Source organism: Lemur catta, chromosome 2, assembly GCF_020740605.2.
Source record: "Lemur catta isolate mLemCat1 chromosome 2, mLemCat1.pri, whole genome shotgun sequence".
Taxonomy (NCBI): Eukaryota; Metazoa; Chordata; class Mammalia; order Primates; family Lemuridae; genus Lemur; species Lemur catta.
Genome location: NC_059129.1, coordinates 118878740 through 118898819, shown reverse-complemented (window position 1 = coordinate 118898819; position 20080 = coordinate 118878740). Strand labels below are relative to the sequence as shown.

At 39.3% G+C, this 20080-nt stretch overlaps 1 protein-coding gene across 9 annotated transcripts in view; it reads left to right on the top strand.

The window, feature by feature from the left end:
- Positions 1-20080, top strand: part of EPB41L2 (erythrocyte membrane protein band 4.1 like 2) — a 198700-nt gene that overhangs the window by 168087 nt on the left and 10533 nt on the right. For 4 of the 9 annotated variants that reach the window (XM_045544353.1, XM_045544350.1, XM_045544352.1 and 1 more), the window contains 6 exons: positions 5019-5072; positions 5275-5838; positions 7812-7934; positions 9734-9829; positions 11578-11658; positions 16053-16161. In XM_045544353.1, coding sequence (XP_045400309.1) covers positions 5019-5072; positions 5275-5838; positions 7812-7934; positions 9734-9829; positions 11578-11658; positions 16053-16160 — 1026 coding nt within the window. In that variant the 3' untranslated portion in view covers position 16161. Of the gene's footprint in view, positions 1-5018; positions 5073-5274; positions 5839-7811; positions 7935-9733; positions 9830-11577; positions 11659-16052; positions 16162-20080 lie in introns of those variants that run through there. The other 5 variants (XM_045544356.1, XM_045544354.1, XM_045544355.1 and 2 more) reach the window with 4 other exon arrangements.

Here is a 20080-nt window from a genome sequence, read left to right as displayed (position 1 = left end):
TTAGCCAGGTGGTCAGTTTGCTGGGACTGGAAAGCGTGGAGTCTAGTGGAGACAGCAGACATGTAAATTAGTAATTAGAAAATTGGGGGTACTAAGAATTCAGTGTTAAGAAAGTGAGATACAATGTTGTATTGGGGGGAATTGGGAAGGCTGCTTTACCATTGTGGTCAGGAGGAGATGGCATTGGAATCAAAACCTTAATGATGACAAGGAGGTGCACATGTGAAAATTTGTCAACGTCCAAGGAAGAGCAAGTACAATATCCCCAATGCAGGAACTAGTTTAAGGAACTGTAACACCAAATGACGAGGGTTTAGTGAACAAAGAGAAGCATGAAGGAAGGAAAGGTCAAAGAGGTTAGACCCCAGATCACATCAGGGTCTTAAAGACCGTAATAACAGTTTGGAATTGTATTGTAGGAATGATGGGAACCCTTGGAGAGTTTTAAGGTAAGTAAGTGGTGACATAATCCATATGTGTCTGACAGAAATCCCTCTGGCACTGGACGAAGAATGGATTATAGAGGGTGTGAATGAGAGCAGAGATCAGTGATGAGGAAAAAGTGTTTCCCTTCCACAAAGTAGGTTTTGTTAATTAGTGGAGAGTTTTTGTCAGAGCACACCATGGGGTGGAAGGAGGCAAAATAAATGGAAATCCCCTAAACTGGAATTTGAGGTCTAGCTGAGATGAAATATTTCCAGAACACTGCAAATGAGAAGGATAATATCAAATCTAAACCAAGTGACATATTTCTATACTTTAAAGTTTAGCCTGAAATCCAAAGCCAATTAGACTCTATGTGTATAATGAGGACTTTACGATCATGCGCTTTGAAATATGTATTTTTAGATATCCTCCAGAAGCAAGCTGAGTGGCATCATTTGATCAAATTTAAGGTGATGGTGTCCTTGGACTTTTTGCAGTAGGAAACTTTGGAATTTGGGTGGAGATGTTTAAAATTATTATTTTTCTGGATCTCATGTTTTAGGAATATACAAGATGTCTTATCATAGAAGGAATATACAAATGTCTTGTCATAGAAGTTATAATAAAGTGATGTGTGAAATTTAAATCTGGAAAAGCTCCTAAATGGTTTATCTGCACTTGAAGTTACTTTTTTTTCTGTTCTTTTCCTCTTGAACACATGCAGGAAAATATATACTTATTTGACATACATATGGATTGTTCTAGCTACTATCATCCATTGATCTACTCACACAACAAACATCTACTGACCCACCTACATTGCATCTTTTTTTCTTCAGATGATATACTATTACTAGTTGAAAGTATGTGAACACTTGAGTCTACAGAATGCCTTTTCAATTTCTGTCTTTGTTGTATCTTCATTTTGGTTTGATTTTGTGGAGTTTATCATTTATCTTTGAATTATAATTCTTATTGAAAGTAAAATTAAAAATTATTCATAAGTGTATAATTTGTCCAAATTTCCATTAGGGTTTTATAGATTTTTTTAAAAATCATAGATTCCTGTTTAAAAAATACGTTTATTGAACTTGTTTGAACTGTTTTGAGAGTAGAGCAGAAAATTGGGAACCAAGTCATTTAGTCTTTAATGTGTAAATAACTATTGTATGTCTATCCCCTTATGTACTGTGAGAATTACGACAATTTAAACTTGCATAAAATATTCTCTGATGAGTCTAATAGAGATTACATAGATTATAGTTTTAAGGTATTTTTGAAGGTATTTTATTGAATAATTAAATGCATGACACTTATTTAAACTCCCTGATGATCTCTTCCTGGGAGGGACACCCTTTCCACCCACCCTGCCCTTAGGGATGGTGTAATTATGGGCATGGCAATTAAGCTGAATTAGTCCAGAAGCTTTTTCTCCGCTGAATATTGCAAGCGCTTACCTCCCTCATCTTCACCTCACTGTCCCTACTCTTCACCCCTCTAGGCTCAACATCTGAAGGGGCATGTCAGAATGTCATTTATTTTTCTTTAAGATGTTTCAATAGTGAAGTTAATTCAGAATTATTCTTGCACACTTCTGACATGGGGCAGGGGTTCATGGTGTCTCTGTACTATTGGCATTTCAGGTTTCTGAGGACAGTCCCCAGATTTCCTGCTGTCCCCTCACACAAGTCAGAAACCATTCTTCGAGGTCCAGAAATATAATTTTTCAGGGGCAGAGGATTTTTACATTGCTCATTGAGTTTGCAGCTCTGAGGTTTTTTTTTACCTGTTTCTTTTTGCCCCCCAGAAAGGACTATTTATTTATCCCATGGCATATTTAGCATGTCTGAGGAAATTACTGTGGGTTGCTGTTGGAATGTTTGTTGTGCAGAGAGTTAAAGTGTGGAGAAGGGAAGAGAGATCTTAGGAATCGGAGTGGTAGGACAAGGCCTTACACAAAATGTGGAATATTAAGTGGGCCTCAGAGAGGTGGCAAAATTGGAAAGGCCCAGAGTGCGTGGGGAAGGACACTGGAAGCAGGAAGGGTAGGAGTGCGCAAGCTCTAACACAGGAATAAGCATTTCAAGTCCATGGGCCCCTCAAGAAGCAGTCTGTGCAGAAAGAGGCCAAGCAGCTTCTTCAGGAATATACGAAATAGTGTTTGGGTGGGTGGGTTGTGCTCAGTTTGTAGTAAAGCTTCAGTGATAAACCAAGGTGTTTTCGCTGGTGTCTGTAGGTTACAGTTACAGAGATTCTCAAGCTGGGTGAACACGTTCAGGCAAACCTCCACAACAGCCTGCTGCAGAAATCTCAGAATCCTCATCTTTCTTCCATTGTATGCTGTTCTGTTATTCTTTCTTGTGTAACTTTTCCTTCCTTTCAGTAGGTCACTGCTGTCTGTCCTGGCTTATTGTTAATTCTTTGCTTTTCCTTTTCTGACCTCTCTAGAGCCTAGAAGAGGAGATAACATCCATTTTGTTTAGTGAAAAGGGCTTTTCTGATAGCGTGAAAGCCACCTTCACTTCAGCCACCGCTTGGACAGCAGAGGGCGCTGTTGTGAACGCTAATGCACCTTCTGAAAAGCTTTCTTCCTCGCCCTTCTCACACTTGCCTGAGGTGCATTTTACTTTGTTTCCCCTGTTATTAAAAGCCACATCTGAGAGTGATTTTCATTTTTTGAATATTCAGGCACCCTTCCCTCCATTGCTTTCATTGGTGAAATTAACCCTTCCTGGGAGAAACATTCAAGAAAGAATGAATTTGGACATGAGGAAAAGATACGAATTGGATGTATCTGCTTCTTTTGGTCAAAATAAAAAAGAAAAATCTGCCTAAATTTAGAGAATCATTTAAACCGTTAAGGCCCAGAGTCTGAGTTATTAAGCAGAAGGAAACCTTCAACCAAGTAGAAGCTAAGTATGGTTTGCAGAGTTAAAGTTTTCAAAACACAAATTTCAAGCATCTCTGATAGCTTGTGCATTTTAAAATTCTGTTTTTATGGAAAATTTTGAAGTGCCTTCCATGAAATAATTGTTTTGAATGACCCTAAAGGATTCCCTTAACTTGGGCAAAACCCATCCAGCCGTTTGAGGTTAAGAAATAATAGTAATAATTTACTGACCTGTAATAATAATGCAATGTCTTTTTTGGAAATGCTGTGATCACTGGGTATCTTTATTATAAGGAAGCTTATAAGTACTTAAATGTTGCCTATTTATCAAAATAAATGGAAAGTTTTCCAGTTTTAATATCTAAAACTTCTGGGTTTTCAACAAAACTGGAAAGATGACTGTCTTATTCTATAACATGATTTACATGGTATTAATTTTGAGCAAAGAAAGCATACCCCAAGCATGCATGTAAGAATAATAGGGCAGATCAAAGAGAGTTTGTGAGTATATGCCAATACGTGCTGCAGAGAAGTGGGCCATTTTAGGATCTTTGGCTCATCGTTGCCCATGCCTCTGGGACAGATGAACACACTCCTGCTATCTGGTATGGGAAACAGCTCCAGTCCAGTTAGTATCTGGAGGGTTCAGAGGCGTAGTGCCCTTCCCCATTCAGCGTGGAGACACCTTCTTGAATAAATAGGCCTACCATCTCAAGCTGAATTAGTTTTAAGTTAGATCACAGGCAGTAGTACCGCCTGAATGTCAAAAAGTTGGCTATGCTTTAGTTTTATCAATGTAAAGGAGCCTTTTTTTAATAAGTGTAAGAAAAATTTGAAGCTTTTAAAATAAACTCCATAACAAAGTTTCTACCCTAGTTAATACTACCATAGCATAGTAATTTGTTATTAATGTATTCAGCCAACAGTTATTTATTGAACATTTAGGTGCTATATTATTCAACTAGAAAAAATTAATTTAATCCCAAGAAGTAGATGTCTGCAGGGGTTAGGAATGAGAGTCTCAAATAATAAACTTGATTCATGTCAGATTTCAAAGATGCTGGTGAAGAGCTAAATGGTGAGAGAAAACACTCGTAGCCATCATTGACATCCACCCAAATATGCAATATCCCCTTTACTGATCTCTGGTACAAAGTGCTATGTTAATAACCATTCCTCAAGTGAACATTTTTATGTTAATAGCCATCTGAGGCCAACTATAATTTTGCAAATTAAAGCTGTTTTTTAAAAGAACCAGCAAAAAAATAAAGGTTCCATCTCTTTAATGCTATATTCATTTAGGAAGCAGAGTTCCAGACTAGGCTTCATAGTCTGATTAAAACCAAAACTGTCAAATAGGTTTAAAAAGTTTTAAAATGTATCCTTTAAACTGATTAGTAAGCTTTGGTATAATCCCATTTTTTTAAAAAAAACCTTTTCAACAACAGAAGTAGAACTTATGGGTGTAACTATAATAAAAGCATTTTACCTCTTTGGGATGATGTTGGCTGTTTTGTGTTTTTGTTTCTTTCTGTAAGCTTTTTGGCATTTGTCTTGATTGTCCTTTATGTGACCTTGAGCAAAGGTTTTTGTAGATGTTGATTCTTGCTGTTCTGTCTTTGCAGTGTCAGATGTTTGTTTCGGTGGTTGTTGAGGTACAACTGTATTGATTTTGTGTCCTCGGTTGCTTTTTGTTCTGCAGACACGTGCTCCCGAGTCAGAAGGGCCTTGCACTGGAGCCAGGGATGCTGTTAAGGTTCTCCCCTTTTTCCATGTTCACACCATTGCCTGACGTTTCGCATTGCCTCACGTTTTCCCCCGCTTCCCTTCCAGTCAGCCATCATAATCATCTTTGTTTTTCTCCATGACATGAATCTGCCATCAGTTACTTTGGGTTTTCTGTTGTTTTTATTTATTCATATATTTTTGTTTTCCTTCGTCCATTCTTTTTTGTACAGAGTTCACATGAGACTCTGAATGTAGTGGAGGAGAAGAAGCGGGCAGAGGTTGGGAAAGACGAAAGAGTAATCACAGAAGAAATGAATGGTAAAGAGATCTCACCTGGGAGTGGTCCTGGGGAGATTCGTAAGGTGGAGCCTGTGACACAAAAAGACTCCACCTCCCTGTCTTCTGAGAGCAGCAGCAGCAGTGAGAGTGAGGAGGAAGACGTGGGCGAGTACCAGCCCCACCACCATGTGACCGAGGGCACCATCAGGGAGGAGCAGGAGGAGGATGAAGAAGAGGTGGAGGAAGAGCTCGGCCGAGCAGCCAAGGTAGTAGAGAGGGAGGAAGCAGTGCCCGAAGCCAGCCCAGTCACACAAGCAGGTGCCAGTGTAATCACAGTAGAAACAGAGATCCAGGAAAACGTAGGTGCCCAAAAGGTATCTGGAGAGAAGAGTGTAAATGAAGGCGCTCTTAAGCAAGACGTGGGAGAAGAAACGGAGGAAGAGCAACATACAGTTAACGGAGAGGTGTCCCATGTTGACATTGATGTTTTGCCACAAATTATTTGTTGTTCAGAGGTAAATGGGAGTCCCGAGTGGGAGCTAAACTCTAGGGCTATCTCTCAGGTGGGGGACTCCTGCCTTTCTTCTCCTGTCCTCCCAATTCTCCTTCAGCTTTTTCAGCAAGAATCTGATTTGTATCTCTTTTGGGAGGAAGGGGGAAAGCACCGCTTTGTGGATTCTCTGCCAGCTCAGCTCAGTTCCTGGTTTCTAGCTTCCTTACTGCAACTGGGTCACCTCTAGGGTAAACTTTCCTACAACCACCACATCATTTTTTCCTTCCTCTTCACGGTTAAAGTTTTCTTTGCATGTTTTGGTTGTTTCCAACTGTTTTGTCTTTAGTTGCACTGCTTCCTCACACCAAATGCTTTTTTTTGTTGTTGGTTTAATTAGAAAAATGTATATGTAATGTTGAAAAAAATGGTCAGTGTGAGTGTGTGTGCTCCTGTTATGATTGGGTTTGACATCTAGGCTCATTCTCTTACTCTTCAGCTTCAGACTTTTAGAAATGACAGCAGGATCTGATTACCATGGTGCTCTGAATGCAGTATCCGGCAGTGATGAGAACATTATTTTTTCAATGCCACTGTGATTTCTGTTTTCAGATTCCAGGGATTACATGGTTTGGTTAAGAGCTTTTTCTTTCTTTCCAGGCAGCCAGAGGCTAGACTGTATGATAAGAGAATGCCCTTCTCTTCTCATTCTTCCAAATGTTAATTGTGGATTATTTGCAAGTTGATTTTATGTTTTGTGGGTTATCTACATTGGATATGAGTCTTTTCCTTTTCTTTGCAAGAAAGAACTTTTCAGACTCAGATGAAATCTTGGTCGCTAGTTGCAGTGTCTCTCATTTGAGAGCTAGGCTGAGGGAGGGTTTAATTCCATTGTAATATTCTTGATTCTGATATTAAATGCCCACAATATAGGGATTTATCCATATTTTGTTCTTTGATGAGGTGGAAAATCTTGAAGTTACATTGTCTTGAAATACTTAAGTGGATTTTTATTGTTGCTTTTAAACTTCCTATTTCACTTCAGAGAAGATATTTCAAGAGTCTTTGAATGCTTGGACTTTTATTTTCTGCATTTAATATACAGTCGTTCCTCTTTAAATAGTCACACCCATTGGGAATTCTCACAAAGAAAATACTGTAGTATTTTGGTAGCAGTATAGTCTGATGTTGTATTAAACATACATGCTGAGCAGACTACAATATTGTTAAGCCATAGAACCTCTCCTTTAATATTTTAAATTGTTCAAAACATTAATGCAATATTAACAGTCATTTTAGATGTAGCATTTTAACTCATGTAATATAGAATAAACACTTTAATTTTTAGACAAGTATAATTGAAAACAATCATACTTGAAGATATCCTTTCTGAAAATATGTCTGTTGCCAATAAGGCAGAAGGCTTTTTGGGGAGAAAAGTAAATCTCAGCCTCTCTAGCTGGTGTGCCTAGTAAAGGCAATGAGCCTTCACACAAGCTATGTGGTTTTTAAACTGCAATAAAAATAGAAGCAGGTCACTTCACATAGTTCATTCTGGTTTTTTTCGATTTATTATTACTTGCCCAAAGCTAAACACACACACTCTCTCTCTCTCTCTCTGTCTATATATCTAATATATATATCTGTACACTAGGCTTGACATTTAAGTAGTTTGAGACCATCATAATTTGAAGAGTAACATAATGTAGGAAGCTATTATGTTAGTTTATTTTTCATATATGTGTATATACACATGTATGTGTGTATATGTATATATGTACACATGTATGTGTATATATGTATATGTATCTGTATATATCACATATATTTGAAGGAAAGTTTTTCTTTTTTATCTTTTGTTTTAGATTATTTGCTTTTATGCTTTTGTGCATGAGTGTGTGTTTGGTTATGTTTCTTACAATTGTTTTTGAAGGTTCCATTAAGCACTTTTACTTTATTACCTCTAGAATTTATTTTTCCCTTCGTTTTCCACCTCAGCCACCAGTGGTAAAAACAGAGATGGTAACAATTTCTGATGCCTCACAAAGGACAGAAATCTCCACCAAGGAAGTCCCCATTGTCCAAACTGAGACCAAAACCATCACATATGAGTCTCCACAGGTATAAAAGCTCTATAGACGTGGACTATTTCTTTCTTCCACTTAAAAATATGTCTGTGTTTTCATTCTGTCTTCTCCTAGTTGACATGTTTCTGGCTTTAAAACTGTACTTCAACAATAACATAATTTGCTGTGTTGCTGTCTTAGATTGAGACAGAGAGGGGCAATTAAGTTGGTAACCTAGTAATTATAGGAGGACCATACATACGATTATTTAGGACAGACAATATCAATCTTGTTCCTATTATTGTAAACCATTTCTGGCCTGATGTATCCAAGAATGTTTGTATACAAACATTGAGAAACAGATCATCTTACAAAGTTTATTGGATCTGATATAATTGTGGATTAGAAGGATTTAGGCTCTTTTCCCTCTCTAATTCCATGAAGACAGACCCAATCAACTCATACTTACTTATAAGTAAAACACACATGCACACACGCACACACCTGTGCTTCGCCTTCATGTGGGATTATTTTCAGAAGACTTCTGTAGTAATTTGATATGTAAACTGTGATATTATGTGTCTAAATATCAGATGTGTGTGTTCGATTTTAGGTTTTTACACATTGGTTTTATAAAGATTTGAAATAAACACTAAGATGTTTAACATTAAGAGTAACAAAAAAAGGAAAGTATTCATTGTTTCAAAATGGAACTATTTAAAAATATATACAATAAATATTTTCTCTACTGAGTTGAACCCTCCATAGTAGGATTGTATCATGGTAGAGGATGGCAAATGATTGCCTTCTCAAATTATTTTTTTAAAAGGTTTAATGAGTGCATGCGTGAAACATTTCTCAATTATTTTAGGTATGCTATCCATATGTGTGCATACATACCACTTAAGTACAAATAGATTTCTTATGAATGGTTGTGGGGGGTCATTACTCATGTGTCTATATTGTGGTAAGTACCCAAATAAAGAAATACAGGTGCATGACCCATGTTTGAGACAGGTTTCCTCTTAACTTATGGTCAGAAAGGCTCCGGACCTTCTGGTTATTTCCTTGTGTCAGTGTCAGGAAATGGAAGGCAAATATGTTTGGTGATCTCAATATAAACTGTGTTTGGTTATTAATTTGCTTCATTATTTCCCCTGGTAAACTCTAGAACCTTCTGCCTCTTCTAGTATCGAAAGAACCCAAGTTAAACCTATTTTAACATGTGCATGGGATTTAGGTATAATATATACAGAGGCACATGCATACCTGCAATATTGAAATATATGTACCCATATATATACTCACAACCCACAAATTACTATAGGAACAATGTAGTTTTTATCTACTAGAGATAAGCAAATAACCAAATCATATATATAGGTTCAGTCAATCCTAGTCAGCTTGTGTTGCTTACTTTCTGAGAAAATGTTTATCTTTACCTGCCTGTGCTTAAAAAATAGTAACAAACTCAACACTTCTTATCACCGTGGAAATTTCTCTGCCTGGATCTTTCACTTCCTTTTGTAGCCTTCTGCAAATGTCCCTCAGACAAGTTCTGCCAGGATTCCCTTGTAGCTTTCAATCCCACCCTCTCCTTCCGTTCCTCCTCTTGTCTTTTCTCACAGGGTTTGCTTCTCCATGTGCATTTGGCCTTTTGTCTCTATTCTGTTTTAAATGCCAGCCACTCTCCTGGACAGTAAATTAGCACTATAATATGCAAAGGACAGGTGGATAATATCACCTGCCAACTGCATAGAATTTAAAAGATGTGTGTTTGAAGGGGTGGGGGTCTCTCTGACAATATAATGGAAGTTAAATATTACTTTGTATTTTCCCCCCAACTATCCAAAGATTGATGGCGGGGCCGGTGATTCGGGCACATTACTGACCGCACAAACCATCACAGCTGAGTCCGTGTCAACAACGACAACCACACACATCACCAAGGTAAAGCAACCTAGGGGAATCCTATGGGGAGGATGGTACATTGCAAACAGGATCTTTTCTGAATTGTTTCTCTCTTCCTATACATGCTTCCAAGTAATACACAGACAGTGCCAGTGGAATAAAAATGCCTTGATTTAAAGTGAGAAATTAGGCTCCATTGATAAATGCATGTAAATCAAATTGCAATTTTGTAAAGTACATGGGGGTAAAAAGATGTTATGAATAGCTATAAGACAGCCATAAGAGCAGAGATAATATAATTTATAATTTATAAAAACAAAAAAATTTATAAAAACAAACCTGTGCTGCTACTTTTATTAAACCAGCCCTCCTGACTCAAGCTAGTGGATGAAGGCCATCGTTCAAAATTTTCAACAGGTGTTCAAATAATGTGAATTTTCATTTATTTAAGATTAGTGGTATGTTGATTTGGGGCATTTTTCTGGATTATTCTCTGTATGTTTAACACTGGATAACTAGTGTGGCCCTGAATCAGGAGCTTCAGCCTCACCTGGGGACTTGTTAGAAGTATAAATACTGTGGCCCCATCCAGAGCTGCTGAAACCCTGGGAGTGTTTTTAGGACATTTCCAGATGATTCTGATGGGTGCACAAGTCATCAAATTTCTAACTCCGGCCTTATTTTCCACTGTTTCCTTTTGCTTCTACTTTTCACATATGATTAGTGCTTAAAGGTCTCGAATGTGTCATGGAGTACCTTTCCCACTCCATGTTTCAAAAACAATTTTAAAAAAAAAGCAAAAAAAACTTTGTGAATTAAAAAAATGCCACGTAAATGGAGGATGCTATTGGTGCTCATTTAAAAACGTATCTAGTTATTAAAGCTAGTGATAAACGTTGCTTCTTACAGTAAAATGCCATCACTTGTTACTGAGTGTGTAAATTTATCAGAGTGTAAAGGTTGGATATGTCCGTTTTCAAGACAGTATCGATATTTGCTCATTGTCTGTTTCGAAGGTCACAGCCAAATGATCCCCTCAGCCTTATCCAGTGTGCCCCAGGCTCTGTCAGCTTACACTGATTCTGTGAGGCAGTTCACCCAGGGGCTCCCTCCCCCAGGCTCCCCCAAAGCCTTTGTTCAGCCGTGCTCTGTGTCCACGTGCACAGCTACATGTGGAAAGCTGTACTCAAGCATTTAACAAAAATCTCACCCATCTTCCAAATCTTAAACCAAATTCAAGTCCTATTTTTTATTATCGCACTAAACTTAAATGAACAAAATCACCAAATGAATTTGTGTGACCAGAATCAGGCAGTCAAAATTATTTCATCAAAGAATTTCCCAAACCTAAAACATACAGCTAAATTGTTAAAATTCCTTATAACTCTACAAATACCAATGTTTCTTCTTTCTACTCTTCTTTTCAAAAATTGGCCAACTAAGAACAAAGAAACTCAGGAAATTATGACAGACTGTCCCAGTGGAACAGCTTGGATTAAATGGCATCAGTCCCATCTTAATCTCACCTAAATTTTGATAAATTAGTTTTAGGGTTGCTTTCAGTGGAGGGATGTTTATGGATGCTATAACTTTAACAGTGGGATTCTCTATTGAGCTTAAAAATAAATTACATCACATTTAGTGATTATCTAGAACATCAGTTTTCTGCCACTGTGTGTGGCATCACAGAAATCAGCAGGTTTAGGTGGGCACCGTCTCTTCTCTCTGACTGTGTAAACATGCTTCAGTGATTGATATTTTTTCTTCTTCTCATATATGATCTTTAGACTGTAAAAGGTGGCATATCTGAAACAAGAATTGAGAAACGCATCGTGATCACAGGAGATGCAGATATTGATCACGACCAGGTAAAGAATTTAAGTTCTAGATCTAAACATGGTGTTTGTTTTCTAAGTTTTGCATCTGTCATCATGTTACATCCCTGCGTAAACCCTTTCTCCCAGTGCCTCCTGGATGAAGTCCGCCTCCTAAGCAGGGCACAGAGACAGTTCACAGCCTGTCCTTTCAGGTTTCCTACCTCTGAATCAACATAAAACTTAGATTGCTATTTATTTTCCACTGGCTTTATATGCACTTTGGGGTCAAAATAATCTGGAGGTTTCTGGCAACCATTAGATATTCATATGGGCCTGGTTTAAAGGCAAGTTATCAAATATTTTTTAAGTGAATGGCAGTTTAACGATAAGGGCTTCCAAAAAAATGGAAAAAGCCTCTAAGCTTGACTTAATCCTACTTTTAGGAACTTTTCAAGTATTTTTTATACCATTGGAAAAGCTGGGTCATTTACTACCAGGTGTTTTCCCCTAATTATTACTATTATCAGGGTGGGGGGAGGTAATTTAAGGTCTTTTACAAAGTGAAAATTTACATTGATTCTGAAAAATTTTTAGAAAGAATCATGCTTCTATTCTAATGTTAAGTTTGGCAGTGTATATGGCTTTGAACAGGTGATGAATGGAACTGCTGGAGACTTTGAGAGCAGCTTTCTTTTTTTTTTCTGAGTGATTTCAACTCAGATGTAAAGGAGACCAAGCTGTTTTCCTTTATAACAACTTGAAGAAAAGGAAAAAAAAAATATTCAATTGGCCATCTCAGCTGGGGAGTAGGAGCTAATGGTAGTTATACAGCTTTGAATACAATACTGAGCTCAGCAAAGAGAATCTTAAAGAACAAAATTTTTCGTTTGAGGAGGGCTCCCTCTATGTGACCAGGGAGAAATGGATTTTCTTCATGCTCAAGAAGAAAATTACTCCCATTTTTTTTGACCTTTATAAGCCTGATTTTACTTTCATGTTCATAATGTATTTTTTTTAATTCCTTGAGAGTTGCCCTTACTCTGAATTTTGACTTAAGAGTGGAGATTCCTAGGAGATGACTAGTAAACTTTCCTGCTTACCACTGAAAATGAACTACCTGTGTGGAATCCACGCCTCCACTTTCCCAGAGAGGATTTATTCTATTGTCCACCGGGACAGTTTTGAGCTCCCCTGACCTGAAGTGATTCTTACTCTTTTTCTCTGGGACTCTTGCCCAGCAAACGTTGATTGAATTCCCACAGCGTGCAAGGCAGAAGCCCACATTCTTTAGCATGGTGGAAAGTGCAAATTGGGATCTCTCAGCCATGATATTTTCTACCCTCTTTCCCCACCTAACCTGAGCCCTTTCAGGTCACTTTTCCAGCAGGACTGCTCTCAGGTTTTATGTGATGTATATTCTTTTGCCTTTTGGGCTATTTTACCTGAAAGCTCAAATCTAGGTAGTACTTCTTCTGAAAGGTAAACATTAAAAACACAATCTGGGCCGGGCGCGGTGGCTCACGCCTGTAATCCTAGCCCTCTGGGAGGCCGAGACGGGTGGATCACTCGAGGTCAGGAGTTCGAGACCAGCCTGACCGAGACCCCGTCTCTACTAAAAATAGAAATAAATTATCTGGACAACTAAAAATATATATATAGAAAAAATTAGCCGGGCATGGTGGCGCATGCCTGTAGTCCCAGCTACTGGGGAGGCTGAGGCAGGAGGATCGCTTAAGCCCAGGAGTCTGAGGTTGCTGTGAGCTAGGCTGACGCCACGGCACTCACTCTAGCCCGGGCAACGAAGTGAGACTCTGTCTCAAAAAAAAAAAAAAAAAAAAAAAACCACAATCTGAAATATAAGTACCAGAACAGCACATATTCATACCTCTTAAAAAGTCATGGTGATGCTGCGGCCTTAACTGCTGCTGCTGCAGAGACACGCGTCTCTTGTATGGTGTCATGTTTCAGCCATTTGTAAAACTGAGGCCAGATATCCAAACGAAGAGGACAGAGATTTAACTTTTTCACGTTTAATTGTGAGATGGCATAAAACACTTTGAGTAAATTTGATTGTGGCTTCCAGTACGCTTGTCACCAGCAGTTCATGATGGGTTCACCTTCTCCTTAAAGCCTGTAAATGAAATGATGGAACTATTTAAAATTAAATGAGGGAATCCCTTTCCTGTCAAAACCTGATGTTGATCATGTAGCGACCTTATTGCCATTGACACCTTTTTCATTCCTTGACGACGTTAAAAGAAATCTTAATAATGGAAAGGAAACCTTCATCTGAGATAGGAAAGAAGAAATCTCTTTGTGTTGGCAAATCAAAGAGGCATGCTTTTATGGAAACCTGCTTTGCAGATTCTTCACCCTGTGCTGGTCATGACACTCTCAGCTCCCTACCTGGAAGGGCTAAACCACACTGCAGTTGCTCTTCAGAGTGTATTTCTTCCTATAATAAAATAATTTCTCAATTTGGCAGTATGATAGTTTTCTCAACAATCCTTATTGCTGTAATGAATATTTTATAGTATTTAATTTCAAGTGCTGATACTATGGAGTGAAAGGAGTTATAACAAACTGATTTCAAATCTGTTTGAAGATGATTATAGCAGTTTCCGCTTTTCCTTTTCTGCTAATTAAAGTGTGTTTTACACATGTTATCTTCTCATGGGCATCATTCATATTTCCTCTTTAACAGTTGGCGTGGTTTATCGCAGGAAGATCTTTGTAGCGAACGAACATGAAGTCAAATTGTCTGATCATTTGTCTGTAGCTGCCTTTGGCTCCCATCAGAGCTTGTCCTTGGCATTTTGCAGTACACAGTCCACAAACCAATATGCAGGAAACAGTTTGGATCATTCCAGTCTTCTTCCCTCTGAACACACAGAACAAAAAAAAAAGTAAAACCACAATCCTGTGCATTCTATCTTCTCCCTATTTCCATCCCAATTTTCATCCGGATCAGCACACCTGAAAAGCTTTTCTGACCTCCTCTGGTACCGGCTCCTGCTCCTGCTCCCATTGCACTCTCCCCTGCAGCTGTCCACTCTCCCCACATGACAAACACTTGTGCTACTGGTCAGATTGGAGGCTGGTTCCATGCCTGATTTCCCTTGTCCTGACACAGGTGGCTCACCAGAGTTTGGTTCCTGGTGCAAATTTAAGCACCCTCAAGTGTCTTCCAAGCTTCTGTGCAAAAAAAAAAAAAAAAAGTTTGCATGTAAAAACAGTGCCTTTTTTTATAACTTTACCTTTTTTTTTTTTTTTTTTGTTTAATGGAATGAGGCTCAGGGTTCTGTTCAGTAAGCTTACAGCTGACAGACACTATCATGCAAACAAGAAATGCAGTTGTCCCCTTAGGCAGGTGACAGAGCAAAAGAAAAAATTGCACTGCCTTTTTTAAATGCACAGTTTCCTTAGAAGATACAGTATTTAATGTCCTAGCAGAATTTCTTTAGAATTCTTTCTTAGACTTTGAGTGTTGTTCTATGGTGTTTTGTTTTTTTACTTTCTCCCCAAAACCTCTTTCAAAACAAAATGAACAACAATTAAGAAAACCATGTTCCCTCTCTGAAAAACAGGATCTTTCCACTTTGCCAGAACACTTTTACACAGCTTACTTTCTGATAAAACACAGGGAAACTCTGCTTTCTCGTTGCCCGGTCCAGGGAAGAGACCATGAACCACAGCGTCAGCTCTCTGGGTTCCACTCCTGCCCTGCCACTCACAGGCTGGATGTCCTGGACAAGGCCCTATTAACCTTTGTGCCCTAGGTTTTTTCAGCTATAAAATAGGGAGCTGTCCTTTAGAATCTTATCTCTGTTCTTTAGCTCGCCTGATTTTGTGTTGTTATTACTGCTCTTTTAGTTCTTTGCCCTAGAAGTTTATAGATATCTTCCTGCAATATTTTAGTTCAGCAAACATTTTAGTTCAAACAATTACTGAGTGCCTAAGAGGACAAAGATGAGCAAGGCCTGGCCCTGTGCCTCAGAGCGTCAGGCAGTTGGGTGATAGCTCGTGTCACTTGAGTGTCTAGATCAGATTCTATGCCAGCTGCTTTACATCATTACTTCAGTTCATACCGCAAACCTTAAAGTGGTCTTTACAGTCTCAATTTTAGTCTCACATTCCAGGTAAGAATGCTGAGGCTCAGAGAACTGTGTTCTCCAAATCTCACAGTGAGCGTAAGCCTGGGATCAAAGCCAACACGTCTCTTCTCTATGTATCATTATTTGGAAGTAGACTGGAGGATTGGGAAATGAGAAGCATTCTCTAACATGAGCAATGAGTCCATTTCAGATCTTGCTATTTCCTCAAATAAAAAAGTAAGAGCATTTGGGCATGAGGTTGAGTCTGGGTCGATCAGTGTGCATGTGCTTTGCCACCCTGAGGTGGAGCCTGTTCCTCAGTCACGGTTGTCCTTTTCCTGACTCTGGCAGGCGCTGGCTCAGGCGATCAGAGAGGCCAGAGAGCAGCACCCTGACATGTCGGTCACGAGAGTGGTGGTGCACAAAGAGACAGAGTTGGCGGAGGAGGGGGAAGACTAAGGTAAGCAAGCTGTGTCGTCCCTGCCCTTTCTTGTGCTAGTTCTGTGCTCCTGAACCTCTGGAGGGATGTGAAAGGCAATTTTCTATCAGTGTCTCTGTTTCTTATAGAATATTAATTTTTCAGCTATTATTATGCCCAGGTGCATTTGCTCAGGTACATATAATTATAAACTCTGGACTGATGGGTATGTGGTGTTAATAACTGTGATTTATTGAGGGGCTGCTAACAATTGACATTTATATGTTACTTTACTATTTATTAGGCACATTAGTATAAGTTATATTAATTGGTATTCACAAACTTTTTGAGGAAAGTGCTATAATCCTCATTTAGTTGAGAGATTTTTATTGTAGAAGGAGTAAGGAGGAGATGAGTTCAATCCTTTAAATCTAGACAATTAAGAATTGTATATCAGAGAATGAACCATAAAGGAAAAGATTGCTTTGACTACATGAAAGTTAAATATTTTAGTCAAGTTACTGTAGCTTTATAATGAGTCTTGATATCTGGTAGGGCATCTTGTCACCCACCAGTTGTGTTCTTTTTCTTCATTCTAGGTTTTTTCTATTGCATATAAATTTCAGAATCAGATTGCTAGGTTCTAAGAGTAAACGCTGTGGTATTTTAATTGGAATTGCATCCATGCTGTAGTTCCGTATGGAGTGAATTACATCTTATGTATTGTCTTCTTTTCCATGAACACACAATGTCTCTCTCCACTTGTATATGTCTTCTTTAATGTGTCTTTCATTGATATTATTAACTTTACTATATTAATCTTATGTCTAGCAACCTGACTCTTTATATTTTAGATACTGTTCTCAATACAAGATATATAATGGGCCCATTAAGTAAAAATCATTCAAAATTCTAGCAAAACCAAAACATCCAGTTGCCTGAATAAATATGCTGTACTATATATGAATGTTGATCTTTTTATTTTTGAGATGTATTTCTCTGATGGTTTGATATATGGAAGGCTGAGAACATTCTTACCTAGGAGCCAGAAGACTGACAGTGCTATGTATAATCTTGTCAGATATAAAACTATTATTGAGCCGAGGCGGGTGGATCGCTCGAGGTCAGGAGTTCGAGACCAGCCTGAGCGAGACCCCGTCTCTACTAAAAATAGAAATAAACTATCTGGACAACTAAAAATATATATAGAAAAAATTAGCCGGGCATGGTGGCACATGCCTGTAGTCCCAGCTACTCGGGAGGCTGAGGCAGTAGGATCGCTTAAGCCCAGGAGTTTGAGGTTGCTGTGAGCGAGGCTGACGCCACGGCACTCACTCTAGCCTGGGCAACAAAGTGACACTCTGTCTCAAAAAAAAAAAAAAAAAAACTATTATTGACATTAGGAAAGTCAATGAGATGATACAATCTACCTTTCCTAACTCATAGGACTTATTGTTAGGATATAATAGGATAATGAATGAGAAACTCTAGTGTTATACAAATGTAAGGTGATAACACTAGATATTTTTCCTCTAAATTTTGTGAATCAGTCACTTATTTCTTAATCAGGAATATAAGACAAAAATTAGTAACCACTATAAGCATTACCAATACCTCTGCCTTCGCTTGTGGCATTTTGAGAAGTTTTTAAATGAATTAGTTATATCAGTTAATCCTGACACCTTATATTCATTTTTGCAATAACACACACACACACACACACACACACACACACACACACACACACACACACACACACACACACACACACAAAACTTTTGGAGTGTGCCTGTCTCAGAGGCTAACTTTTTTGAGCAGCCTTGTTAAACAGATTCAAGAAGTTAAAGTGTAAACTTATATTAAATTTATAAGGTGAGCAAACTAGATAAATTTGGAAAGACTGGTTCATCCATTCAAAAAATATTTAACGAATTCCCGAATATGCTAGGGCAGGGCTAGACGTTGAAGGTTCAGTGACAGACAAAGCAAACACGGTCCCCTTCCTCGGGGAAGGAAAGGCTGAGATGTTCCAGAAAGGGAGGTGTGAATATTAACAAATAAACAAAATGTAATTACAGATTTGATAAGCACTCTGAAGGAAATAGAGTTATGAGAGAGCAAAATAGGGGACTTGAGCTATCATAAATGTCACCTTTGACTGGAGAAACAAAGTTCGAGTTTGAGATCTGAGGGATGAGTAGGAACGAGCTTAGTGTCTCAAAGTCGTTTAGCATCTCCACCCCCCACTGGCTGCGGCCTATTCTTAAAAAATTTCCTTTGCTGGTGAAGGTCAGAGCTGGGAAGAGTGTGATTCCACTGCTTCAGCTACAGTCTGGCTGCTCTGCCAGGATTCTGCAGAGGCAGCAGGTGGGCCGAGGCAAAGGGCAGGACCAGGACAATACCTGAACATCAGACAAGAGAGTGACTATTTGCAATGTGTACCTGCTTGGTCTCCCTTTTTCAGGCACAGAAAGCTCTCCCCCTGACCTGACCTCATCCTTGGAGTAGCTCTGAGCTTTTGATTAAGTTTTGAAGGTGGGGGGAAGGGGGAGCAAAGAGAAAGATAGTCAAAGAACAACCTGCGGAGGAGGACGAACCTCTCAAGTCCACCTTTCTCAGCTGGTGGCAGCCATCTGTGAGGCAGAGAGGAGCTAAATGCAACTCTGTTAAAAAGAAAGCAGGCTTCAGATGAGTGCCGCACTAAATCTTTGTAACTTTCTTACGTCCTTTCAAGGACTACTCCCCTCTGGCCACTTTATCCCAAATGCATATTTATGAGCCCTCACGTGGACACAAAACATTACTGACCTTGTCACCACTGGAATGGTGTTCCCAAACAGTCGTGATCCGGAGGGAGAAGGGTTCCAGGCTTGGTGGTATGGTCCGTGTGGTCTCAGGAGAAGGGAGCTTGTGACTCTGGCTCAGTCGGCACCACGAGCTCTCCCAGCCCAGACTTCCCCTGAGCCTCTCTGGCTCCTGGAGACGTCATTGATGTAGGGTGAAAAAATGGACAGAGCCTCCTTTTCATCTGAAAGCAGTGAGCAGCCGGCGAAGGATGAAATGACAGAGGAATATCTGCTCATTTAGTCACTCATTTTATTCATTCATGATACAGATATGTGTGGAATACCTATTGGGTATCATCTACTATTTCATCAGAGAAATACCAAATGAAATAAGGTCTGTGCCCACAGACAATAAATCAATGGTAGCAGAATAGAGTTTCAGGTTTTCAACCTCAGGTGGTGGGAACAAAAAGGAGAGATCTCTAAATCAGAATAGGGCATCAGAGATGGCTTCGCACTGAAGCCCCAGGGTGAGCAGGAGTTAGCTCTAGGAATAAAGGAGTGGAGGGGGGCATCTCAGGCAAGACCAGAAACATTGAACCTGGAATGATGCAACATCAGGTGGAGCTGGGTTGCAGGAGACTTGTAGGAGAGTGACTAGGGGGGTCAGGGGAGAGATCCTATCCTAACGAGTCTTCTAAGGCAAGCGGAAGAGGCTGACTGTCCTCATAGCTGTTGTGTGCTGCTCACATGTTTGAGAGATGGTAAGGAGGTGAAGTTTTGTGACTTGGTGACTGTTGACATGGGACCATGAAAGTTAATGAGTTAGAAAAGTGGAGACCAGAGGAGAATCACACATCACACTAAGGTTTCTGTCTTGGGCAAAGGAGTTGGTGGTGGCACTTATAATTTGAATCATGGAATACATGAGTTTCATTTATCATGTGTCATTTGCAATATTGTCAGTCTTTTCTGCTTGGCTGTCTTAAAGCAAAGGTGAAGGTTTGGTTCTGTGCTACTGTAGGAGGGACCAGGTGTCACAGGAATTCTGGAGGAGCTTGGAAGTGGGTCTGTAAGGCCCTGTCTTACACACACGCACACACACACACCCACCCACCCACCCACCACGATTAATTGGAAGTTTACCAGATGGTGTGAATGTTAAGAGGGAGGGT